A 27,857-nucleotide genomic window follows, 5' to 3' on the forward strand; every position below is an offset into this window, starting at 1 on the left:
CAATATTTAAGGAGATAATGTTCCTATTTTTAGGAATGATTTTCTTTATAAATCATTCCATTTTAAAAACAACTATTTCCCAAAAGCAATTTTGTCAGTCAGAATCAATGACTTTGTGGTGGGAGAGGCACAGGTCCTCTGTTTGCTCTTAATTCTTTATGTTCTGTTCTTGGCAATCTATCTCCCTCCAGTGTCCTTTCTCCTCTCTGTCTCCTCTCTTCTCTATGTGCTTTCTCTCCTTTCTCTCCTCGTTGTTCTCTCTGTGCTCTATGCGCTCTCTGTGCTCTATGCGCTCTCTCTGCCCTCTGTGACTCATCTGCTCTCTGTGCCCTCTCAGCCCTCTCTTCCCTCTCTGCTTTCTGTGCCCTCTCAGCCCTTGCAGCTTTCTGTGCTCTCTCTCCTCCGTCCATTCGCTCCCTTCTCTCCCTGGGTTTTCGGGGTTCTGGCCTTGGTCGTGGTGAGCTGTATTCTTCGTTGTGTTGTCCAGGGTTTGGGATTGATTGCCTTGGCTGTTTCATCTGTACTCTAAATTCCATGGGGACTTCCAGCGAGGTATCCACTACTGGACAGAAACAAGAAAACAATGTTACAAATTATACACACAAGGAAAATCAAAAAAAATATGATACACGGAAAAATCCATTCACCAAACTGTCTTCAGGTCAGCAAAAGTCTTTTTTTGTTGAATTTACCATCAGAACAATGTATGGTTACCACACCCTTACCTTCCAACACCTTTGTTTTAAGTATTTAATCGTTATTTTGGAGAAAAGCAAATTTTTGTTCTGCATTCACAGAAAAGTAGTTAACCTCTCACTCTAAAGTTACAGGCAAAATTTAGAACTGTTTCAACAGCTTTAAATGTTCACTCCAACCCTAACCTCACTATAATAGCCCTGGACAAGGGAGGCACAGTTGTGGTATGGCGCACTGACCTCTACATCGCCGAGGCCAGAAGCCAGCTCTCTGACACCTCCTTCTACCGCCCCCTTGATCATGGCCCCACCCACAACCACCAAAACATCAACTCCCAAACCATTCACAACGTCATCACCTCAGGTGACCTCCCGCCCACAGCTTCCAACCTCATCATTCCCCAAACCCGCACTGCCCGTTTTTATCTCCTTCCCAAAATCCATAAACCCGACTGCCCTGGTCGACCCATCATCTCCGCCTGCTCCTGCCCCACTGAACTTATCTCCACATATCTCGACTCCATTTTCTCCCCCCGGTCCAGGAACTCCCCACCTCCATCCGTGACACCACCCACGCCTTCCACCTCCTCCAAAACTTCCAATTCCCTGGCCCTCAACACCTCATCTTCACCATGGACATCCAGTCCCTATATACTTGCATTCCCCATGCAGATGGCCTAAAGGCCCTCCGCTTCTTCCTCTCCCACAGGCCCGACCAGTCCCCCTCCACCGACACCCTTATCTGTCTAACCAAACTCGTCCTCACCTTTAACAACTTTTCCTTCAACTCCTCCCACTTCCTACTGACAAAAGAGGGTGCCATGGGTACCCGCATGGGCCCAAGCTATGCCTGCCTCTTTGTAGGTTATGTGGAACAATCCCTCTTCTGCAGCTACACTGGCACCATCCCCCATCTCTTCCTCCGTTACATCAATGACTGTATTGGCGCCGCCTCGTGCTCCCACGAGGAGCTTGAACAGTTCATCAACTTTACTAACACCTTCCACCCCAACCTTAAGTTCACCTGGACCATCTCTGATACCTCTCTCTCCTATCTGGACCTCTCTGTCTCCATCTCTGGTAATCACCTGGAAACTGATATCTATTTCAAGCCCATCGACTCCCACAGCTACCTAGAATACACCTCCTCCCACCCACCTTCCTGTAAGAATGCTATCCCCTATTCCCAATTCCTTCGCATCCGCCGCATCTGCTCCCAAGGTGAGGAGTTCCACTCCTGGACATCCCAGATGTCCTTGTTTTTCAAGGACCACAATTTCCCCTCCACAGTAGTCGAAAACGCCCTCAACCGCATCTCTTGCGTTTCCTGTACCTCAGTCCTCACACCCCCTCCCCGCAATAACAGCAAAGACAGAGTTCCCCTTGTCCTCACGTATCACCCCATCAACATACGGATCTACCTTCCGGAGGGACTGCTCTCTCCACGACTCCCCCGTCCCCTCCATATTCCCCACTTGCCCTACTACCCCTGGCACTTTTCCCTGCAACCGAAGGAGGTGCTACACCTGCCCCTACACCACCCCCCTCACCCCCATCCCAGGCCCCAAGAAAACCTTCCACATTAAACAGATGTTCACCTGCACATCCGCTCATGTGGTATATTGTATCCGCTGTTCCCGACGTGGCCTCCTCTACATCGGGAAAACCAAGTGGAGGCTTGGAGACCACTTTGTAGAGCACCTATGCTCGGTTCATGACAAACAACAACACCTCCCAGTCGCGAACCACTTCAACTCCCTCCCACTCCTTGGATGACATGTCCATCCTGGGCCTCCTCCAGAGCCACAACGATGCCACCCGAAGGCTGGAGGAACAGAACCTCATATTCCGCCTGGGAACCCTGCAGCCCAATGGTCTCAATGTGAGCTTTACAAGCTTCAAAATCTCCCCACCCCTGACCTCATCCCAAGACCAGCCCCTCTCGCCCCCGCCTCCTTGAACTGTCCTTCTTTTCTCCCACCTATCCGCTCCTCCCACCTCACTGACCAACCCCCACCCCAACTTTCTACCTATTGGCCTCATCCCTGTCTCCTTGACTTGTCTGTCTTCCCTCCCACCTACCCGCCCCTCCATCCTCACTGACCAACCCCCACTCCAACTCCCTACCTACACTCGCCTTTACTGGCTTCATCCCCACCTCCTTGACCTGTCCGTCTTCTCTCCACCTATCAGCTCCACTATCCACCATCTATCATCGCCTCCCCCTCTCCTTATTTAGTTGAGAGCACCCTTCCCCTCCCCCATTTCTGAAGAAGGATCCAGTCCCAAAACGTCAGCTTTCCTGCTCCTCTGATGCTGCCTGGCCTGCTGTGTTCCTCCAGCTCTACACCTTGTTATCTCAGATTCTCCAGCATCGGCAGTTCCTACTATCTTTAAATGTTGAGGTGTTGGAAAGACAACATTCACTAAAATGAGCACAGAAGTAGATTATCAAGAGCCAAAGTAATGTGAATTGAGTTGGAATGAAGTAATTGATTTGATTCAAACTTGGAAAGGTGTGGTTTTATAAAAAAACTGTTGACACATGTGCAGAGAGAATCAAAGGGTGCCCCTCAACAGAAACAAGCAGCCAGTTCCTTCGCAGCATTGTTTGTTTGTTATTCTCTCAATGAATATAAAATATTCAGCTGTCTGTCTGTGGCTTTAACCAAATCACCTAAAGTAGGGCAGTTTGGCTTTTTGTACATCTACCTATAACCACCCCCCACCCCCCACCCCCCACCCCCCAACAGACATCTCCTCTTGCCTTCTCTACTTTGCTGAACCACATTTTTCTTGGGGGATGTCTCCTTCACACCACTCAGGTCTCTGGCACTTTGCACAGGCAAAGAATAAGATTTAGGATTGGACCTTATGCACTACTGAGGCTGTTTCACCATTCAATAACATCATAACTGATCTACTTTTCTGCCTTTACTCCATATCCCTTGATTCCCTGAAGTACTAAAGATTTACATATTTACTATAGTTCTCATGCCTTCACAGTTCAATATTCCCATTAATCTCTATGTATGCATTGCACACATAATCCCTAAATTGTGCTGGTCTCTTCCTGGTCGTCTGCAAGTTGTTGTTGTTGGCTGTTCATCCTGGTGATGGTGTTTTGCCAGAGACGACGTTTCTATGTCATTTGTTGTTGTTGTCTTGTCATTGTTGCTCAAATTCTGTTGTGTTGCTGTGAACCTCGGGGTCTATTGGCTGATTTGCATCGTGTGTAAATACTGCATTCATTTCTTCTTGATCTGCCCCCTGCAGTTGGGGAACAGCTTCTGCAGTTGGGAGGCTGTAACTGCAATAGCGATGTTACATCTAGTCATTCACCTCCATTGCATACCATTGAGGTGAGAACTGCTCAATGCAGGTCCCACAGTGTCATTTGGACTGGCTATTATTGTTAATGTTGAGCATGTTGAATATTTGTATCCTGACTGGCTCTCTAATACTCTGTTTTGGCAATGTTTTAAGTCAGAAGTCACATGACACCAGATTATAGTCCAACAGGATTATTTGGAATCACGCAAGCTTTCAGAGCGCAGTGCACCTGATGAAGGGGCTGTGCTCCAAAGGCTTGTGTGATTCCAAGTAAACTTGTTGCACTATAACCTGGTGTTGTGTGACTTCTGACTTTGTCCACCCCAGACCAACACCTGCACCTCCAATTCTTATGGTTTGAGAGGCTTGTTGAATTGAAATTTGGCTTTCTGCAGTTTCAGCTTGATTTTTCCCACTCACCTATTACTTCAGTAACTTATTTTGCTATTGAAAGAGTAATGTGTGCACATTGTGGCATCAGTCTTTGTGCTTTTAATATCTTCAGACTGTGAGTTTCTCCATTTGGGATTGTCTTGCATCTTTGTGGGATTTACTTGATTTATTCATGATAGTTTTAGTAATTTTTACTGACATCTCAGCCTTTCCAATAGACTAGGGATAGTGTGGAGAAACTGTGTTGAATTTCTCAATCAACATAGAATTGATGCTGGTCTAACTAAGAGTGCACCAAGTGATATTGAAGATCAGGATGAGGACATTCATCATGAAGACAAACTACTAAAAATTGACACTAGGCTGGCATTTTTACCTGAGGGAACTAGAACAAAGTCACCATAGTAGGATGGGCAGGAAATGCTTCAGGGAAGTACAAAAACTGACTAGATGTGTAAAACAAGGAACAGAGTATCAGATCTATGATTTGAAAGAAGAAAGTTAAAATAACTCCACAGAGGCCGATATCCCATCACCAAGTCACCCTTTGTGACATGCGGAGAGTTGTTGATACTGATCCAGCTCCCACAGAGCCAGGTCTCAAAGTGAACAGAACCTCTGACAAAGTGGTGTGTTGTAGCCTCCTATGTCAGTCCTCAGGGAGGACATGGTCCTCCTCTGCATCACTCCATGTACAAGGACCTCCAGGTGCCTATTTGTAAAGTGGGGTTCCAAATTCTCCAGTTCCACTATGTCGGGAGCAAATGTCACAAACTGTGCAGGGCAACTCCAGACTGACAGAGATAGCAAGAACTGCAGATGCTGGAGTCAGAGATAACAAAGTGTGGAGCTGGAGGAACACAGCAGGCCAGATATGAAATGTCAGCTTTCCTGTTCCTCTGATGCTGCCTGGCCTGCTGTGTTCCCCCAGCTCCACACTTTGTTATTCCAGACAGACAGTCCTTGTTGGGTGCACAATGGTCTTTTAAATATTTTTCCAACAACAGAGATGCCAGACCATTACAGCAAGTTCAGGCAGTGGCAAGCTCTTTCAGCTATGGCAAGTAAGAGAATCAGGTTAACATTGGCAAGGGGCGAAATAGGGCTGGGCTCAGTGAGCTTGGGACAGTAGCGCAAGAAAATCAATAGGCCTCTTGAAGAGAAATCCTCAATGAAACTCCACAAAATTGACACAGCCAAAAAAATGTAAGATACAGCCAATCGATCCAAATCAGGATGTTGTGTAGGTTGAAGTAGAAATTGCAGTTGGTGGTGTTCTCATGCATCTGCTGCCCTGTCCTTCAAAGTAGTACAGGTTTTGAAGATGCTATTAAAGGACCCTTTTTGGTGAGTTACTGCAGTGTATCTTGTACATGATGCACACTGCTGTCACTGAACATCAGTGGTGGAGAAGATTGGTGTTTAAGGTGATGAATGGTGTGCCAGTCAAGTGGGCTGTTTGTCCTGGATGGTATCAAAATTCATCAATGTAATTGGAGTTGCACTTAGCACTGTGGCATGTAGGCAGGTTTACAAATAGCTTTCCAAGTAGAAAAATAAATATTGTGCTTTTCTGAATAAATTGGCTGGTTTGTGCAATTGCGTGTGCTTCATCTGATCTTCAAAACAGAGAATCAGAAAATAATATGGTAAGTCCAGGCAAGTGGGGACATTTCATCACAATCTTGGCTCGTGAGTGGTATATAGTGGACAAACACTAGGGAGTCAGGAGGTGAGTTATTCACTGCACAATACTTAGTCTTCATCTGCTCTTGTAGCCAAAACATTTGACTGGCTGATCCAGTTGAATTTCTGGTCATTGGTGACCACAGGATGTTGAAAGTGGGCAATTCAGCGTTAGTAATACCATTGAATGTCAAAGGGAGACAGTTAGATTCTCTCTTGTTGAAGATGGCCATTTCCTGGTACTTGGACAGTGTGAATGTTATTTGTCACTTATCGCCCCAAGTCTGAATGTTGTGGTGGTCTTGAGATAACAAGGTGTAGAGCTGGATGAACACAGAAGGCCAAGCAGCATCAGAGGAGCAGGAAAGCTGACGCTTGGGGTCTGGACCCTTCTTCAGAAAAAAATGATGGTCTTATTGCCCATGGGACTAGAACTGCTTAAGTAAATGAGAAGACTGAATGGTGCTGAATACTATGTAGTTAGAGTTATAGCAAAGTGGTTGACTCATAAATGCTCTCTGAAATTATCTAACAAGTCCTCAGTTGCACCAAACCACTACAAAGTACTGTGACTGATAAGCCCCCGCAATTATTGTTATCGCCTCCCTGTGTTCTCTGATTATTTCTTCTCTCAACCTTGAGCAGATGTGTGCACACACTAAAACCTCTATAGCACATTCTTCCTTTACATGCTTGGAATTAACAGTGCCCTTTACAATTTACAGCTGTCTATTTTGGATATACAGTGCATGGACGTCTATCAAGTGGAGCCCGGTTAAAATGTTAACTAAAATAATGTTCAGTATGGATGACATGAATGGTCAGCACTATGGCATGTGGGCAGATCTGTAACAGTTTCTAAAACTGCTTCTAAATAGATTATTTTGCCTCTCTCAATAAATTGGCTGTGTTTGTGCAATTGCTTGTGCTTCATCTGATCTTAAAAAGAAAAGTAGAAAATAATATGGTTGGTGCAGGCAAAGGGTGATAAAAAAAAATTGCGATAATTCAGGTTGGAGGTGAGAAGAAGGTAATAAGAGAGATAAGCGGAAGCAATGGTCTAGTGCTATTATCGCTAGACTGTTAATCCAGCGACCCAGGTCATGTTTTGGAGACCTGGGATCAAATCCCACTGTGGCAGATGGTGGGATTTGAATTCAATTAATATATTGAATTAACAGTCTCAATGATGACTGTGAACCCATTGTCAACAATCAGAAAAACCCATCCAGTTTACTAGTGTCCTTTAGGGAAGGAAACTGCCATCCTTACCTGGTCTGGCCTGCATGTGACTCCAACAATGTGGTTGACTCTTATCTGCCTCTGGGTTATGAATGCTGGCCTAGTGACCATTGCCCTTATCCCATGAATGAATTAAAAAAAAACATCTATTTGCAGTCAATATTCACTGTGTTCCTTGAGAGTCCATTGCCTAATGTTTAAAAATTAGTGGGGAGTCTGATTCTTATCACTGACATATCACCATGTAAGAATATAGGAAGATACAAACAGCAGTAAGCCATTCAGCCTGCTGAGCCTACTCTGCCATTCAGCACAATCATGGTTGATCAGGCACTTCAATGCCTTTACTCACATTTTCTGCATAACAATTGGCAAACAAAAACTTATCAAAACAACAAAAACAGAAGTTGCTGGAAAAGCTCAGCAGGTCTGGCAGCATTTGGGAAGAAAAAAATCAGAGTTAACGTTTCGGGTCCGGTAACCTTTCCTCAAAACTGATTGTAGCATATAAACATCAGTTTATATGCAGAAAATAGGGAGGGGGTGGGGTAGGGCGTAAACAATAGGATAAAGGATAGAGCCCGTAGTAGAGGAGAGCAGATGGATAGACAAAGGAATTGATAACGATCTGACTAGGAGGGTGAATAGCTGTTAATGGGGATTGTTAGTGACTAACAATGGGCAGTGTGTAATGGCAGGCTATGTGGTAATGAGGCCTGGTGTGTGGGGTAGGGGGCTGGGACATGGGAGAGTTTAGGCCCTAAAATTATTGAACTCAATATTGAGTTTGGAGGGCTGCGGGGTCACCTAGCGGAAAATGAGGTGTTGTTCTTCCAGCTTGCATTGAGCTTCACTTGAACATTGCAGCAAACCAAAGACAGAGATGTTGGCCAGGGAGCAGGATGGTGTGTTAATGTGGCAGGCAACTGGAAGCTCAGAGTCTTTTCTGCGGGTAGAACGTACATGTTCTGTGAAGCGGTCACCCAGTTTTTACTTCATTTCCCCAATATAGAGGAGACCACATTGTGAGCAGTGAATGCAGTAGACTAGATTCTGGGAAGCGCAGGTGAAGTGTTGCTAAAAACTTATCAACCTCTATTGAAAGACTGAGCTTCCACAGGTCTCTGGGCTAGAAACATCTAAGCATTCACCATGGTCTGGGTAAAAAGAAACATTCCCCTCAACTCTTTCACAAGTGGCATCCCCCTTATTTTTAAATTGTACCCCTTGCGTCAAGACTCCCCAGCCAGGGGAAATGTCTTAGGTGCAGCTAATCTGCCTATCCCTTTAAGTACTTTGTAAGTTTCAATGAGATCACATCCCATTAGATGAAGAGACCAAAACTGCACTTTCCTCCAAATATGGACTAATCAATTATCTCTTATATCTTACTGTACGCTCACTATTTGCTCTCAAGATAGGTATTATTCTAAATTTCAATACATGAGTATTATCTATGGATATCAACAAGGTTTTTGAATCAGTTAAAGTGTATGGAGAATGGAGGTTGGAAGGACAACAAGCAAATAAAGAAATAATTCAGCTTGGAGGTGATGAAGGCTGACGCAAGGCTAGAGACAAGAAGCTGAACCTTTTTTGGCTAAGTGGGAGTTGTGACTTTTTTTTAGTGGGTTTCTCTTCATGAGGCCTACTGACTTTTCTCACCCTATCTCACCAGTCACCTCATCAACTGCCTACCCATTCCCTATGATGTCCCTCATGTCTGATTCCATTCCCATCTTATCATGAGACATTCCTGAAACAATCCATTTTCTGTTGGGATATCCCCGAAGTTACTGGTATCCCTTGTACCAGTGCCAATTCTAAACACCTGTTGTAGACCCAGAGCACCACTATCAATCCAGAGTTTCCCTACACAGTTCCTGAAATTTACCCAGGACATAGCAGACGGGGGAAATCCATAAACTGTTGGACAGGGGGATGCAAAGGCAGGAGTTCTTCTTTCCCTGAGCCCAGCAATACAGGCATGGCACCATACCGTGCTAGCCTTGTCTCACGTTGACACCCGAGTTAAAGCAGTCTCAGTTGTCCAGAGGAATTCCCAGCACTGTAGGTTGAAGATCAATATCCTTCTCTACTCTAACAGCGTATGTACCGCAATGTTTCGCCAATACCTTACACTTCTCTATCTCTGCTACTGTGACCACCTCCCACCAAGGCTTATATTCTGCCACTGTCACTTTTGCCTGCAACATCTTGCCTCGCTCATTGTCACCTTCCCAAACCTTGACACCATGAATCCGGTGTATTCTTTGTGCTGCGTATTCACTTGCATGGGACACCTCCTCAACTAGATGGAAAGCAACATCTGTGCCACTAATTTCACTTCCATAATATCAGCCTTTCTCTCATCCCAGCAGGAAAATAGGGCAGAAAGAGTCAAGACTGCTGTCTAACATTCAGCTCCATCCCATTCTGGGTCTGACTTCCCCATGTGTCTGACTGACTGTCTGGGGTCAAGCCTCTGGACTGGTATTGGGGGCTGCTCTTAACTGACAGTGCCAGGGCATAATGTGACTGCATCAGAGATATGACATGAGTGTCCCTAGAAGCTGATACATGTTGGATGCCAATGTCTGTGAATGTGGGATGCTTGTGGCTGGTACTCATGCAGCATACCCTGAGATATTGGTGCTCAGAATGTAGAATGGACGAAGTAGCAAGCTGAAGTAATCAGGTTCCCGATCTGATTTCCATGTTGAGATTTCTTGAGCTAGGATGGTCAGGTCATTGGGGTAGCTAAGTATTAATGATGTGTTTAACAAGCTTCTATCCTACTTAATTGTCAACTTGCTGCTGCTTAGTGAGCACCTCCTCACGCAGTTTGTAAAAAGAAGATACAAAATTCTCCTGATATCAAGATGGGCCTTGCTGGACATCTCAAGTGATTCTGTCACAAATCTTGCCACAGCTCACATTGATCAGACCCCCATAAGATTCCACCCAAGATATTGTTGGAAAGAATTACCTAGATCTGAGCACAATCCAGGAATACAAGAATAAAAAAGACCAGCATCCAAACCATGAAACTGATACATTTTTATAAGAACTCATCTGATTCCCTTATGTTCTTTAGGGAAAGAAATTTGCCCTCCTTACCTGGTCTGGCCCCCATCTGACTCCAGATTCATAGTAATTTGGTTCACTCGTATTTCCCCTCTAGCAAGTAATCTCTAACTGCTCCAGAAAAAATTGGCCAAGTTGAAAACCAGATGCACCATCCAACAATGACACAGGCACCAGAAACTGACCCCGAGGGAAGATGAAGTCCTGCACTACCCATCTAGCAGGACTTGTAGGTCTCTGTCTGCAAAAGTGGGCAACCATTGTCCCCTTATCTACCATATTCATATTGATACTGAAGTTAGGCTCCATTGTATAGTGTGAGACTACAAATGTTCTAAATGGGAGAGATTCTGAACACATCTAGCAGCTCAATGCTCTGCATTGTGGAGAGACAAGACCCGCAAGGAAAATGTGTAACATCATGGCCTGAATATTCCTCACTCTATCATTATGATTAAACTAGGGGATCAACCCTGCTTCAGTGATAAGTACAGAAATTGTACCAGGAGCAGCACCAAATGTGCCGAAAAATTAGGTGTCAACCTTGAAACTGTAAAACAGGAACATATGCATGATCAAGAGCATGCACTAGTCTGAGTGAAGCAATCCCATTAACAATCAGATCACATAGTCTACAGATCTTCTAAATCCTGTCATGAATAGTGGTGGGCAATTAAACAGTTGACTGGAAGATTCTCCACAAACATCTCCAACTTCACTGAAATCTCGAGTCTTGCGTGTGACAGTAGACACGATACTTGTCTACGTAGGGTTGAACTTCAAGCCCATTTTAATCCATTCCCTAGATGATGACGTGTTATCTTCAAGATCATTTATTGTTAATTATGACCTTTTCTTGGGAAATTTGTACTTGTTCTGAAGAAGTTAATCAATATTTTGCAGTTTTCTTGGAAATTTGTTTGTCTTACACGTTCATAAAATTACTTACCACCTTTCCTTCTCCGTTGACAACATCTTAGAGTGCAGTAAATCACGAGAATTATAACGACGGTTGCCAATGTTATTGCTCCTGCTAGTATCATAATTTCATAATACTTAATAGATTTGGCTTCTTTTTCTGTAAGTAAAAAGGAATAAGGGAAATATGAATAATATCCTTACAGGCATACAGTAAAATGTAACAGTATTCATTCCCTGACAGAAATGTAACACTGTAATTGCGATAAGATTATAATATAAAATGATACTGAAACATTTTATTTAGGTAATATACAAGTATATATGGAAATAATTTTTGTTATAAAAATATTACAATGTATGATTGACTTAATCTTCAAATTCCAGCTAGTCTTAACAAAACAATAAAGGGCCTAAAACAGTTCCCTGTTTACCCCAGCAATAAGTTTGTTAAAGGCTTCACCAGTGGAGTTCGATCTTAGTGAGATAGTTAGAAAGATAATTACAAATTTACGGGGCACATGCAGACTCTCATGAGAATTACTTTTTATGCAGAGCCAGAAAGAGTAGTGTTTCTCCTTTGGACTTCAAAAAGTTACAGCAGTCATCCTCACTTGACTTTGGAATCATGCACCACCTCCCCCTCCCCCAACTCACCACATCAGCCTGGAGGCCTTGATAAATATAGCTCAACACTTCTGAGCTGGAAGATGCATCAGGAAGCATCAGAGTTGGCATTGGCAGCTCACCTGCCAAACTGAAATGAGGCCTGGGCCAGATAATTACGTGTAGTGATTGTAATGAGATCAGCCAGGTGGATACATAGAATATGAGTTTCCTGATTGGGGATGTTAATCTGGTCCAATCAAAGGGCACTGGCTGACAGATATAAATAGCAGTGTCAGAGGTTCTGTTCACTCTGACAGCTGGCTCTAAGAAAGCTGGAGCAGTGTCAAAGACTCTTGACGTCTAAGTAAAGGGTGACTTATGACGGGATACCAGCCTCTCTGGAATTATTTCAGTAGGCAACCAGCAAAGTCAAAATTAGCCTCAGTGAGTGATGATAGAATCTGAATGTACACCCAATTTCATCAAAGGGAATGGCCATGTCCTCTCAATTAGCGCCAGGAGTGTGTGTGATAAAGCAAGGAGAAACTGAAAAAGTAAGATCAATGTACATTATACGTTGAATTTCAATATTAAATTAATGTAGACTGACATTGCTGCCAAAAGCCTTCACGAAGTGATTACAACCAAATGCCAGTGTGAGAATGATGAACTTCTTCATTGACAACAGGTTATTTAACCAAAGATTTCAAATGGAATTTTGATTGATGTTTCGTGTTTGATGTCAGCTTTTATTTCAATTAGAGGAATTTGGGAAAGTCAATGTTTGTTGCCAGTTCTTAACCAGCTTGAGACAGTGATGACGAGCACATCAATGGAAACAAGAAAAAGGCAAGTTCTTTCATCAGTTGTCATTAAATTAAAAATTTATTCTGATTTATTGATTAAGAATTTCTGGCCAATTTATCAGAGATTTAATAAGTTTCATTTTATATCCGTTCAATCTGATGTTACACGCTATCACATTTCCTATTCAACCTAGAGTTACTTATTTGGAAGTTTGTGAAATTAATTTTACCTGATTTACTGATCAGGAACCAAATTAATTTAAATTCTATAATAATCAATTGAAGCTGAAAGTACAGAAACCAGTTCTCTCAGTTTCCCATTATCAAACAATAGTCATAAAGACTGATGCAAGAAGAAACCTGCAATCACTGTAAAGTATTAAGTTACATTTACCTGAGCAGTTAATCACACTTGAAATATCAGCTTTGCTAATTTTGTTGCTAACATTGCAAAAAATTTTCGCATCTTCAGTCTCCTTCAAGGATCGTACTGCAGTCAAATATCGATAATTGCTTGATTCATTCAATGAGTTGCCAAGTAAGTTCATGGTGACATGAGTTCCATTCTCCACTTTACAGGTTATATTGACTTCCTTTCGAGAGTTACATTTAATATCCAAAACTGGCTTTGAGACGCTCTCTGAAATAAATAAAGAAATTTCCACATTGAACAAGTAGCCTACAACAGGAACAATAATAATACCATTCACGTAGCCAACATCATGCAGTAGAATATAAAGGCTCTTCTCAGGAATATTTCTAAATAAAAATTGACACTGAGCCACATAAGTAGAGAATTGGTTAGATGATTATTGCTTATTCAGTCAGATCAGTATTTTGGAGTGTCTTACAGGAGAAGAGGAAGTTACAGATTTGGAGAATATATGTCCCTCACAATAGTGGAGTGATTCAAAGGTGACTAGAATTGGGGGAGTGCAAAGATTCCAGAGGATGCATAGAGGGGAATTATTACACCAAAGAAAAGGATTATAGGACTGGAGTAAAAGGAAAAAGAATTTCAGGGCATAGATATAAAATCATCTGCAAAGAAAGCAAGGGTGATGCAAGAAAAAGCTTTTTCACTACAAGTGGAATGCACTGCCTGGAAATGTGGTGGAGGCAGGTTCAATTGAGGCATTCGTGAGGGCACTGGATAATAATTTGGATAGAAATAGCACGCAAGGACATGGGAACAAGACAGGAAATTGACACCAGGTCATGGAACCAGTAATAGAACAAAGATACGGTTAACAAATGAAGGAATAAGAAGCCAACGTGCACAAAGTAAAAGAAGTGACAAAAGCTTTGGTCAGTTTTAAGGAGAATTTTAGAGGAGCATAAGGAAATACGGTGGCTGAGGGAATTAGACAATGGAAGGCATCAACATCAATGGTGGGTGAGTGGGATGCATCAGTCCATATAAGGTCAGAGTCAGAGGAACAAAGACTCGGAGTAGCATCAGACAATTGTAATAATTGTAATAATAACAAGGACATATAGAAACTTAAACAGAAGAATATGAAATATAAAATGCAGTTGTTGGGCAACAGGAACCATTGTAAGTGCACAAGCTCAGAGGGGCAGAAAACGATATGGAAAGCAATGTTTCGGGTGAGCAAAGGTTACTTAGAGTGGACTGGATGCACACTACGAGTGAAATGGAATCATTGAGGTAACAAAGGCAAGGATGAAAGTTTCAGCATCAATAAAGTTATCATAAGGGTGGAGGAAGCAATCATGAAAGTGGAAAAATGTGATCTGGGGACAGAAGCTCAGGTTGGAACCTGAGGGGGGCGGCATGGTGACTCAGTGGTTAGCGCTGTTTTCTCACAGGGTCAGGAGCCTGAGTTAGATTCCATCCTTGAGTGACTGTGTTTTGATGATATAATGGCGTTAAGAGGTGTAATTTGTCCTTTTTTTAAAGAGAGGTAATAAGGCCGAAGTGCCAAGCAGCCAACTCAGAGACATTAGAACAAACGGTTTACGAGACCTTGGGCTTTTGTTTTAATAGTTGGATCGAAATAAGCAGCATGAATGGGTATGGTCAAGCTCCCACAGAACCAGGATTTTTAGTTTTTAGTTTTCAGTTGAAGTTGGGTCTTGAAGCTGGGTGGAAGCTGCAGTACATCACTCCCTGCTACAGTCTCTCTCCTCTCTCTCTCTTTCTGAGTTTTCTCTTAATGTTTTTCCTCCTAGACTGGAGAATTGCCTGTGAGGTAATCTATTTTTTTAAACTTGCCTTTTGCCAAAGGAGTGTTTATGGGATGATACTAAATTGGAACAGTTAATTAGTAGTTAATAATCTAGTACTCTGTTAAGTTTCCCAATATGGATAAGTTATTCCAATTTCTTCTTTCTTTTGTTGTATTTTAACTGTAGTGTATGAATAAATTGTGTTTTACTTCAAATCTAGTAGTTTGGCCAGTTGAATTGCATCCAGAAAGTAGTGCCTTTAAAATAAAAAAAATTAGGGTCTAGGCTCCCTACTTAATATATTTTGAGGGAGTTTGGGCTGATCCATAACAAACTGGGGGCTTGTCCAGTATCAAAAATCTCTAATTCCAGGTTGGTTTAGGATTGTTTGACTCAAAGGCAGCGAGTGGTAAGTGTTAGTATCTTTTATTTTGGGTTTTGAATTCAGTTGGTTTAAACATGATATACCTTGTGTAATAAAAGCTTTTGGAATTGGCAAACAAGCTGGAGTTGGGGTTGTCTGTGTCTGTGAGGAAAGGAGATATAATTGTGGCAATTGTGCAACATTTACAATTGCCAGGAATGCCATCAGAATCTTTGCAAATGGCTAAAATTCAATTGAAAACGAAGCAGCTTGAACATGAAAAGGAAATGAAACAGTTTGAATTATGATTAGAAGCAAAGGAAAAAGTAAAAGAAAAGAAGACTCTAGCAGAAGAAAGAGAGAAAGAGAGAACAAAGGGAGAAAGAGAGAGAAGAAAGGGAGAAAGAGAGAGAGTTTGAACTTCAGAGATTGGAAATGAAAATTCAAGGTCAACTTAAAATGGTGGAGATAGTAACGAAAAGTAGGAGTAGTGATGAGGACAGTGATGGAAAGCAATTCCTTTGTAGCCAAAGGCCTGCTGGAGATCTGTCTAAATATGTCCAAACAATGCCTAAATTTGACAAGAAGGATGTAGAAGCTGTTTTCATTTCATTTGAGAAAGTGGCTATACAGATGAAATGGCCATTGACCAGGTGAGTATTGTTGATCCAAACACATTTGGTAGGTAGAGCTAGTGAGTACAATTAGAGATGCACCTAATGAATCTGCCAAATTCACTCCATTTGAATTAGTTTTTGGACATAAGGTAAGAGGAAATTAATTAAGGAAAAATTGATGAGTCAGTTCAGAGACTATGTATTCAAGCTACGCGTCAAATGTTGGGGAAAGATTAAATAGAGCAAGTGAGTTAGCTAGACTGCATTTGAAAGTAGCACAGCATGTGATGAAAGAGGAAGCAGACAAGAAAACAAAATTTGCAATTTCACTAGAGAGATTCAAGTCTCAGTGTTACTTCCAATGGTAGGTGAACCTTTAAAGGCAAGCTTTAGTGGGCCATTACAAATTGACAGGAAATTGAGTGAGGTGAACTATTTAATAAGAATGCCAGATAGAAAGGAATCTCATAGAGTGTGTCATGTGAATATGCTCAAGAGGTATTTTGATAGGGAAGGAAAGCAAAAGGAGAATTTGTTAGTGGTTACAACACAGAGTGAAAAACCAAGTTCAGATGTTTCTGAATTGGACATTCCTCAAACTAAATTGGACAATGAAGAAGTTCTCAAAAACCGGGATACATTATGAGCTACTTTCCAGAGGAAAATCAAAATGGCGTGAAAGAATTATTACGATCATGAGGGGATATATGTAGGTTTAAGCTGGGACGAACTAATCTAATTATACATGATGTAAATATAGGAAATGTTGTTCCAATTAAGCAACATCCTTATAGGCTTAACCTTCTAAAGTTGGCACAGGTACAAAAAGAGATTGAAGGCATGATCAAAGACAAAATGAGTTGCAGTGACTATCATGAATTCACCTATCATAACGGTGCCAAAACCAGATGGTACCCAAAGATTATTTGTGGACTATTGCAAAGTCAATGCATTTACAAAATCTGATTCATGTCCTATTCCATGTTTGGAAGACTGATTTGAGAAGATGGGATAAGCAACTCATATTTCAATGTGGGACTTACTCAGAGGATACTGCCAGGTCCCTTTATCCGAAAGAGTGAAGGAAATTTCAGCTTTCATAACACTGAATGGACTATACCAGTTTAAAGTCATACCATTTGGTATGAAAAATGTGTCAACCACATTTCAAACATTAACCAATAAAGTTGTTTTGGGATTACTTGGAAGGAATATTTGGAGCATCTGGCAGAATTAGTTGATCAACTTCAGGAGTCGGGCCTGGTGATAAACTTGGCTAAGAGTGAGTTTGCAAAAGCCCAAGTCACGTTCTTGGGCCATATTATTGGACATGGAAATTTGGCCCCATGGGATATGAAAACAAAGGCTATTGGGGAGTTTCCCACACCATCGAGGAAGAGGAAAGTGCTTCAATTTCCAGGATTGAGTGGGAGTTTTTTTGGAAGTTCGTACCAAATTGTAGCAGTGTGGTTGCTCTACTGACTGACTCACTGAAGAAGTGCAGAAAGTTTTAGTGGGCAGAAGAATTTCAAAAGGCATTTGACAGCCTGAAAACTGTGTTAACTACTGTCACAGTGTTAGCCACATCTAATTCGCAAGTCATTCAAGCTGGCTATTGATGTGAGTGACGCAGGTATCGGTGCTGTACTCTTGTAAGAAGACAATGAGAAGATAAAAAGACCTTCTGGGTATTTTTCCAGAAAATTGAATAACCGGCAACAGAAATATTTCACGATTGAGAAGGAGATCTTGAGCTTGGTGTTGCAACATTTCAACATCTATATTGCCAGTAATTTGTCTGAGACAATTGTATATACTGATCATAACCCATTAAAATTTTGGAAAAATTTAAAAACAAAAATTCCAGGCTGTTTAGATGGACCTTATCATTGCAGCCATTTGATTTAAAAATTATACACATGACAGGATGAGAGAACGCAATTGCTGAACGCGTTGTCGTGTTGCAGGGTTACAGGGATAGGATAGGGAGTAGGTCTAGGTGGGATGCTCTTTGGAGGGGTCGGTGTGGAATCAATGGGTTGAATGGCCTGCTTCCACCTTGTTGGGATCCTATGAGCATGCTAATGCTACAAATGGTCTGGATCAACCTGAGATGATCGATCAAATTGAAATCTATTGCAAAGATTAGTCAGAGCGTTTGAGAACAATGCTTTCAGTCTTTCAAATATTTAACTGGGGGCACTGTAGCTTCTTCAATATTCGTCTGTTAACAGAGTAAAAGAGAGGATTTTATGGTTGACGCTATCAAAGCCTGTAAATAGGAAGAGGATGATGAAGGGAAATGATGCATCATAGTTACAGTCACCAACCAATTCCTTCATGAGGATTATTTGGGGGTTGTGACAGGATCTGAAAGCTGATTGAATTAGACTGAAACATGAAGTAGTGCGATAAAAAGGCATAGATTTGAGAGGTGACAACATATTCATGAATCTTTGGAGGAAAGAGAGATTGCAAGGTGAAACAGTAGTTTCCAAAAACAGAAGGAGCAAGGTTATTTTTGATGAAGCAAGGCACTATTACTTATTTCAACGGGAGAAGACAATGTTCCTTAAAATAGGGTCAAGAAAATGAAACTGGGTGGTTCACAGTTTAATAAGAATTGCCCAAGAGAGCAGGAAGTGTGCCTCGTGGACATGATCATCTTGGAGAGGGTGTGAGGAGTGGTAGCTTTGAAAGTAAGCAAAGATTAGAGTCTGGGGAGGTTGGAGTAAATACCATCATGTGGAAGTATGTAAAGGTTCTGCTGAGGTAAGGACATCAAAAATGGAGGTCTTTGAGAAGTTATTCAAATTGCTAACTATGCAGAAACATTATTAAAAATTGGGGACAAAATTGAGGAGTTTGAAGCAACAGTTGTAAGTTACTTGGAGAAGAATTTTCCACTTTCAGATGTGGATGGAAGAAGGGAGAAACTGAAAAGGGAATATGTGTGATGACACATGCAAAGAATTGTTCTTGTCCATGATCAAGACCGTAGGAGAATAGCAGCCGCTAGAGATGGTACAGTTCAGAAATTGACCATACTATGGGTGATGAGTTTCCATGAAAGGGAAAATACATGGTGGATAGAAAGTCAGTGCATTTAGAAGAGGGAGAGTGAGGGAAGTTTACATGAAGATCCAAATCACTGAGATTCATACACGCAGAAGCTGCAGAGAGAAAGAGTGGAGGATATATTATTTAGAGAGACATGGTAGCTATATGATTGATCACAATAATGTCATTCTTTTCAAGGCTTTGTTTGCACATGAATAGATTTTTCTGGAAGAAGAATTTGGTGAAGGACAGTTTCATTGATCTATTGGTGCCCCATTAATTTGGGCTAATAATTAAAGAACTATGCAGCTAGATCAAATCCCCGGAATATATATGATCATATTGAATTTTGGAACATGTTTGAGGGATTGAATGATCTACTTGTGTTCTGATGATAGAAAACTGAATGTAGAGGGAATAAGGTGAACCTAACAGAAAGGAGATTGGCAAGGTTAATTTGGAGGGAAAAACTAGGAAGAAAGAAGAATGAGCATGTTGGATGCTGTTGTAAGTGTGTATAAGATTACTTTTAGTTTGGAAATTGTAATTTTTACATGCATGATAAATTAAAGAATGTCTGGCCTGAGACAGTGGCACACAGCCTGGGGAAATTACAGATCAAAGAGAGCTCCACATTATGTGAGTAAAACCCTGATATGAGGTATTAAATGTTAAATAATGGGATTCTATTTACTAACTCTTGAGGAGGAGAGGGCTTATTATTCATGTAAGTCCCACAGTTCAGAGAAAGTTTGTACTTACAGATAATTTTTATATTTGGAAACTGGTCATGTGTGTCATGTCATGGTAATTTACTACAGGGCTGGGGAATGGTGGGGGGCTAGTAGGTTCCTTTTGTTTTTAATACAGCTCCGGTTTCATGCCATGTAACATATTAGCCGGGGATCATCTATAAGAGGGCAGCCTCAACATGGGGCAGTTTGACACAGGCAGGGAGAGAGAACATCTGCTAGTAGCCGGAACAAGGAGCACAGAAGATCTCAGTGTCCGTAGTTATTTCTGGTCTGGAGTCATTGCACAGGGATGCGTATAATGTCAAGGCTCAGACTAAAAGTAGTCCAAATTCATGTAAAAGCTAAATACTGCAAATGCTGGAAATCTGATATAAAAATAGAAAGTGCTGGAGAAACTCAACAGGTCTGGCAGCAACTGAGGGCAGAGAAAAGGAATTAACGTTTTGAGTCTGATATGACTCTTCTTCAGAACCGAAAGGGATGATGCTGCAGGATCTGTTGAGATTCTCCAGTACTTTCCATTTTTAAATACACATTCATGAGCTACTCCATAGTCCATAGAATCCCTAAGTGTGGAAACAGGCCCTTCGGCCCAACAAGTCCACACTGACACTCAGAGCATCCCACCCAGACCCATCCCCATAACCCACCTAATCTACACATCCCTGAACACTGCGGGCAATTTAGCATAGCCAATCCACTTAGCCTTCACATCTTTGGACTGTGGGAGGAAACTGGAGGGCCTGAAGGAAACCCACGCAGACACGGGGAGAATGTGCAAACTCCACACAGACAGTTGCCCGAGAGTGAATTGAACCCGGGCCCCTGGCTCTGTGAGGCAGCAGTGCTAACCACTGAGCTACTGAAGTAAGGCTGAAGACTTTGCCCAGCTAGATGCCAAAGATAGAATCCTGAGGATGCCCCTTACCTCAGAAGATAGCACTGAAACATAAGAGAATCAAAGTGAATTCCCAGAAATTGTGACACACTTTGGCTTTATTCCAGGAGAATTGAATGACTACTCATAAAACTATCGCCAAAAATAGATCCTCGGTTGAAATTAAAAGTAGAAAGGGAAGAAGTCTGCGCAGAATGTTAGTTTAAAGTATAAAGCTTACAAGATATAGTTTTAAATTACTAGTATTTATCTGATTTTGACATTTATCATTATTGAAGTTGTCATCTAAAAATGTGAAATCTTCATGTGTTTCCTTTTCAGTTAATAACTGTGAGTTAAGTTTCTTCTCAAAAGATACCACATTCTATTGATATACCTGTGCTTGTACATCAGGAAATAGCGACAAAGTCTTCAATGGGCCTTTGAAATACACAGAGAATTATTGTGGACTTATTCAAGAGGATTTTCTACTCTCCTACAGTCAGAACTGCATTGAAGAATGAAGAATGGTGAAGGATTAATAAGAGCAGTGGGGTTTGGAAGAACTTTCCAATAAGGGATTCATGGAAGTGGCATGGCAGACACCATGTTACTTTTCCTTAAGAATAAATTTGGTAAGTGGCATAAAGAAAGGGGAATGAAGGGATATGGGAACAATGTGGGAGCATGAGATTGGGTCCAGAGTCCATTAGGAGAATAAACTAATTGAGCTGAAAAGTATGTTTCCCTGTTGTAATTTCTTTGTCATTTTAAGTATTGTCTTATATTTCTTATGATTAGTCTTTGTAAGTAATAATAATTATTAATAATTGTCTTACTGATTTGGACTACATAGCAATACATCTTATCATAAACTTTAATCCAGCCATCATTGCATGCACAATAAATTCTATTATGCACCTGTATGTATAGAAACTACATATTATAGGAAAGCACCCAGTATAATTTTTCTTTATTTGTACCCTAACTGAAACTAAGAATGACCTTGACTTATTTTATCATTTCACAACTAAAATAATTGTATCATATTTGTCCATGTTTTGAAGTGTTAGTTTGAGGACAGGATTGAAATCTATAGTTGATTGGACAGTGAAAATTTTGGAGGTTTTAAGCTACACACTCAGAATTTCTCTATAATCTAACATGAAGTCATTCAAAAGTATTTGTTAACAAATCAATACACCCTCCAAATATTATATTTGGTGACATGTATTGTTCTACTTAAAGCTACTTTGATAGGATCATAGAAGGTAGAAAATAGGAGCAGTGGTATGCCATCAGTCCTTGGAGTCTGCTCTGCTATTCCATATGGATAGATCATGGATGATCATTCCAACTCAGTACCCTGTTCCTGCTTTTTCTCCATTCTCTTTGATCCATTCAGCCCTATGATCTATATCTAATTTATTCTTGAAAGCATTCAATGTTTTGCCTTCAAGTTCTTCCTTTGGTGGAGAATTTCACAGCCTCACAGCTGACTAGGTGAAGACATTTCCCCTTCTCTCAGTCCTAAACGGCTTACCCCATATCCTTAAACTGTAACCCTAGGTTCTGGATTCCCTGGTCATTGGGAACACCTTCCTACTTTTGTCCTGTCTAATCCTGTTAGAATTTCATAGGTTTCTATGAGATCCCTGTTATTCATTTAAAGTCCAATGAACATAATCCTAACCAATCCAATCAGTCCTGCCATCCCAGGAATCAGTCTAGTAAATCTTTGTTGCATTTCCTCCACTGCCAGATCATCCTTCCTCAGATGAAACAAGCAAAACTGCACATAAAACGCCAGGTGTGGTCTCACCAAGGCCCTATATAATTGCAGCAAGATATCTTTGCTCCTGTACATGAATTCTCTCACCACGAAGGACAACATACCATTTGCCTTTTCATCGCCTTCTGCACCTGCCCATTTACTTTCAGCAACTGGTGTACAAGGACACCCAAGTCTTGTCACACCATCCTCCGCACCCCCCACCCCCGCTTCCTAATCTATTGTCATTGATATTTCAGTGACATCAGAAAACTTCCAAAAAGAAGAAGCAATGACTAAAATGTAAAGGAAAATATCCTCAAAATCATGGTATTATTACAGCTGGAAGTGAAAATTTGACACTTTAGTTGGTTTTAGTAGTAAAATTTCAAAGTTTACACTATACTATTAATAATCTGTTGAGGCAAAGGCAAAATTTGGAAGAACTAGTGGACAAATGAATTTTTACATCTCCTATCCACAATTAGAAGTTAAACAGTACTCAGTGATCAATTCATATAAAAGGAACACTGGAAATAAATTAAACTGCACCCTATACTGCAGAATGTAAGACATAGAAGATCAAATAACAGAAGATAAGCTTAAGGAAGTAACTTACTTTCACACTACTGATGTTTGTCATGTTTAACTACTTTAGTTTTCTGATTCTAGCTAATAACATGAATGGATTCCTCTGATTTAGCTCTATATATTCCTTGTCAATTGTTTCCCATCACTTATTGAGGATTTTTAGGACAACTGTAACTCTGTAGCACATATTTCCGTGATTTATATGTTAACAAATGAATAAAATATGGCAGAAATTTAAAAGTCCATGTTGCATATAAATTACAGTTTTAGACTGTGCGAAATCTGAAAAAAATGGAAGTACAAGGTATCTCCATTTCACATCCCAATAATGAACAATGACCAAGCTTAATTTCAAAAATGACATTTTGCTGGAACAGGTGACAGTTATCATTTTCCTTCAAGTGTTGATTTTCACAGTTTGGTTTTTCGTATGCATTCCCAGTACTTTTTTTTAGTAGCACTAAATCAACGTATAGAAAAGAACAACGCAGCTGTGATTTCCTGTTAAACAACCCACAGCCTACAAGGTGGTGTGTCACGGGTGGGAGGGATCATGAAAATTTCCTCCCTTCTTTGTTTCTTCAATCTTGGCAAATAGATTTGCACAGTGATATGAAATTTCCCAAATAAAAAAGCTAGCACTAGTCTCCAGTATGTGAGGAACCTTTTGGGGCATAAACAACTTTGAAGAAAATCTAGTGACAAAGTCAGTTAATATAAATTTATAAAAAAGCAAGCTGTACACTCTATTGACCATTCTGGAAATGTCGCTAACATGGGAATGATGTACTTAAATCTTTGAAAGGATTTACAACTTCCCCATTATTGTCATATCTAGAATGATTGAACATGTGTAGTTTTTTGAGGTAACATAGATAAATTCAAATATAGCAATTTTAATTATCCAAAAAATACCCATTCAATTACAGCAAATTGACAGAAATAGCTTTGTCGAATTTGCTAAAAAAAGTTCTAATAAAAAACCACTTAGATTTTCATAGAATCGTGGAATCCCTACAGTGTGGAAACAGGACCTTCGGCCCAATAAGTCCACACCAAACCTCAGAGCATCCCACCCAGACCCATATAACCCACCTAATCTACACTTCCCTGAACACTACAGGTAATTTAGCATGGCCAATGTATTTAACCTGCACATCTTTGAACTGTGGGAGGAAACCAGAGCACCCGGACGAAACCCACACAGACACGGGGAGAATGTGCAGACTCCACACAGACAGTCGCCCGAGGCTGGAATCGAGCCCGGGTCCCTGGCGCTGTGAGGCAGCAGTGCTTTAACATAATATAGAAAAGACTAGTTTATGGACTGAGATTAGGTGTCCTAGACTGATATTGGAGTTACGTGATTTCCAGTTATATTGTATATTATGGGACAACTGCTTTGAATTTTATTCCTGGTTTATAGTAACTACTCTAAATTGCTTGTAATTTGTGCAAACCCATTCTAAAGAGACAAACATTTAATAAATTTTAATTCATTTTTGCCTTGAAACCAGCAAATGCCTACTTATTTAGGATTTAATTTCCTATGATTTATTGTGATGACAAACATCACAAAGATCTGCATCATACTGTGTGTACAAATCATGCTTAGACTCTTTTTTTTGCTTGTCATACTGAACTGGAATGTTGCAGCTCTGGGGCATCACCACCCAAAATAGCAAAAGCACCAGAGTGCAGTGTCATAAACAGATAGTATCTGCTGGACAAACATAACAACAGTCCTAAAACAGTTGCAAGACCAATCTAGCACCTGTATAAGGGTGATATTCTTTCAAACCTATATCTGTGCTGTAGCCGGACGAGCCATTCAAAATGGCAGAACTGGATAATGAAGCATGCTGGGAAATTGAGCCAAGCATTGGCCAAAATATCCAGATAAAAGACACTGAATGAACAAGCTGCAGACCCAGACAGGCAAGCTGCAGCTGCAGACAGCACAATACACAATTGATTAAGCCTATTTACCAGGACAATAGGAACATCGAGCTATTTCTCAAACAAAGGGACACCTCACACTCTCATCTGGGAAGCCTACCCAACGTATGTGCCCCTGACACTTTCAGAAAAGGAGAACCAAAGACCACCCCACCATCTGCCAGATTGGGTCCAGTCAATCAGGGGGATCGATTCCTGATAGATCCATTGGTGGAAATCGAAGATCCTCCCAAAGGGGTGTGGAAGCTACCAAGGATAAGAATCGCTGCAACAGCACCCTTGGGAATTGTAACTCGAGAAACCACTGTAAGAACCACCTCTGGGACCACCGAGAGTGGAAGACCAAGACGAACATCACCACTTGGATCAAGGTCAAGGTCTAGTGTGGTGATGTTTGATCATTCCAAGTTAAGTTAAAGTACAAGATACTGACTTAGATTTACAGTGTTAATTGTCAGAATTTTAGTGTTAATTGTTAGTTTGTAGCATAATCGTTATTATAGTATTAATTGTGTTATAATCAATAAAGTTCATTTCCTATTACTATTAAGCATCGACTCACAGTCCTTTACAGGAAATATCAGCCAAACACACTATGTGGCGAGTGCAAAGTTCCAAACCCTTACCAGAACCGTGCTTACAGCAGAATTGCAACAATTTGTGACAATGCCAGACCAGTAGGAGACTTGCACCCTATGTTAAAATTGCGTTTAAATTGCATTCGCATTACAATGGCAGTGAAATTTACATATCACATCAATTTGCAATTCCACTAATTCAGGCGATGTTCAGATGGTGCCAATGCAGTTATCTTGCACACTTCCTGCCCACAGTGTGCAACTTTACACAAAGTGCAAAAAATTAACAACATGCACTCTATGTGCAAGAACACGTAGACAAGCTCATGTTACAGGTGATATTTCATGATTCAGAGGAATTTGTAGCTCCTATAGAGTACTGCTAAATTTTAATCATGACTCAGAGAATATTTCCTGAAATTTACAATACTTTAACTATCTGAAGTAGATTCTTTATTCAAAGGATTTAGAATTCCATATCTTTACCCAATAAATTTGACTCAAAACTTTAGGCTACATTCTAATGAAAAAATGGTTTAAAAGAAGCACACTCACCAAGTAAATGCAGTTTAGTGCAGTTACGATCTGACAGCACTCCATCTGCATTGTATATTTCATATTCATATGTTCCTTCTTCTGTGCTATCCATGATTTTAAATGTCAAAGTCCCATTTGCATAAACTTTTAATCCATCTTTATGAGTCGCATAGGATTTAGAAGTTTGATCTTTGTATCGTGCAATTATTGTATTTCTTTTCATCCATTTAATTTCGTCATTTTTAGAGCTTTGATAATTAACATGTAAAAATACAGACTTCCCAATTTCTCCATAAACATCTATTGGTTTACCCTTGTTTTCTGCAAGACACAAACCTGTAGATTGAAGGATAAAACTGTTTAGAAGTATTCATTTGTTTTCGGTCAACTAGGTCTCTGACATGCAAGTAAACCCATCATCAAGTTTGACAGTCTGATCCAAAATACTCAAGAATATCAGTTAGCGTTAGATGAGTGCAGACCTATTGGAACATAACCTGTCCAAGGGGCTGTGGTAGAGAATGACAGATGCAAGGCATAGAGAACTACCATGTGCACAGAATTAATTACTGTTCAAGTTTAACCAGCCAAATCTCAGAGTCTGAGAGCACAAAGCACTGGCAAGTTCACACTGCTTGTCCAGCCAGGACTAAGGATGTTAGCTTAAGTGGTTACCTGCAACTGATTGAGAAAATTACCAGGTGCCATAACAGTTTCATCCTTTTAGGATGAATTATTAATAGTAACTAGGATCGTGTTAAATCTGCTTACATTAGATCAGATATTATATCATTAGACTTGCCACAGTGCATTGATTTGGTTCCAAGCAGTACGAGTTGGCAAAACTGTTGTATCAGTGATATTTTCATCAGGAATCAGTGATATTCAGGTCCAAAAGTAAAAATTGCAATTGTAATAATCTCTTAGAAGTAAAGAATCTAAAATTTTGAATGAAATATTGAATGTGAAAGAATTTATATTAGAAAGATATAATTAACTGTATCATTTGCCCATGCACATCGTTGTGAAGATTGGCTGTTTTAGCTTTTGAACGTGCACTCACAACATGTAATATACCACAAAGTATTCAATAACATCAAAAGATACAAAGTTAAATGTTTGACTAAATGTAATCAATATTTGCAGCAGCAGCAAATACAATAGAAAATCAGCACACCTAATTTACAATTCATTAAATTAACACTAATTTCCAGATTTTATTTACAAGTTAAATGTATTAGGAAGAATTTTCCCTGGTTCTGGGCTAGAAGGTCTGGATTCAAGTCCCATCTATGCTGGAGGTGTGACATGACATATGAGAACAGGATTGATTAAACATAATATATAAAGAATAATTTAATATTTTGATGAGTGCTTTTAGCCATGGCTGTCAGAGTGGCAGTCCATTAGGTTACAATATAAAGGAAAATCGACTGCTGGTATAATGGTCAACTGAACAGTACCATCTGCTTATACTTTGCAAAAGTTAAGAATATTCCCATATAACTGAATACATAAAGTTAAGAATGTACTAAAATCAAATATCCTTACCTGAAATATCTAGAAGAAAAATTACATCAAAATATAGGGCACATTTTCGATGATAAAGCATTTTGATTGAATTTTGCTCGTTTTACCAGTAATTGAAACAGTTGTATTTAAACAAGAAGGTATTCTACAAAAAAAAATTGATGTAAGTAGCTCAGCTCTGGGCTGAAGGGGAAGAGGAAACAGAGAAATATGTTAGGTGGTTCTGAGTGGAAGAGAAGGGCTATGATACGCAGGC

General features: G+C 40.5%; 1 protein-coding gene across 1 annotated transcript; it reads right to left on the bottom strand.

Moving 5' to 3' along the window:
* LOC109936280 (T-cell surface antigen CD2-like) lies at positions 1 to 27,857 on the bottom strand. Its single transcript, XM_048603116.1, has 5 exons — positions 27,623 to 27,857; positions 26,090 to 26,407; positions 13,164 to 13,409; positions 11,386 to 11,514; positions 1 to 559 (listed from the first exon to the last, which is right to left on the bottom strand). The coding sequence occupies exons 1-5, from the start codon at positions 27,681 to 27,683 to the stop codon at positions 105 to 107; spliced, it is 1,209 nt and encodes a 402-aa protein (XP_048459073.1). The 5' UTR covers positions 27,684 to 27,857; the 3' UTR covers positions 1 to 104.

This window comes from Rhincodon typus, chromosome 11, assembly GCF_021869965.1.
Source record: "Rhincodon typus isolate 14 chromosome 11, sRhiTyp1.1, whole genome shotgun sequence".
In the NCBI taxonomy this organism is placed as follows: Eukaryota; Metazoa; Chordata; class Chondrichthyes; order Orectolobiformes; family Rhincodontidae; genus Rhincodon; species Rhincodon typus.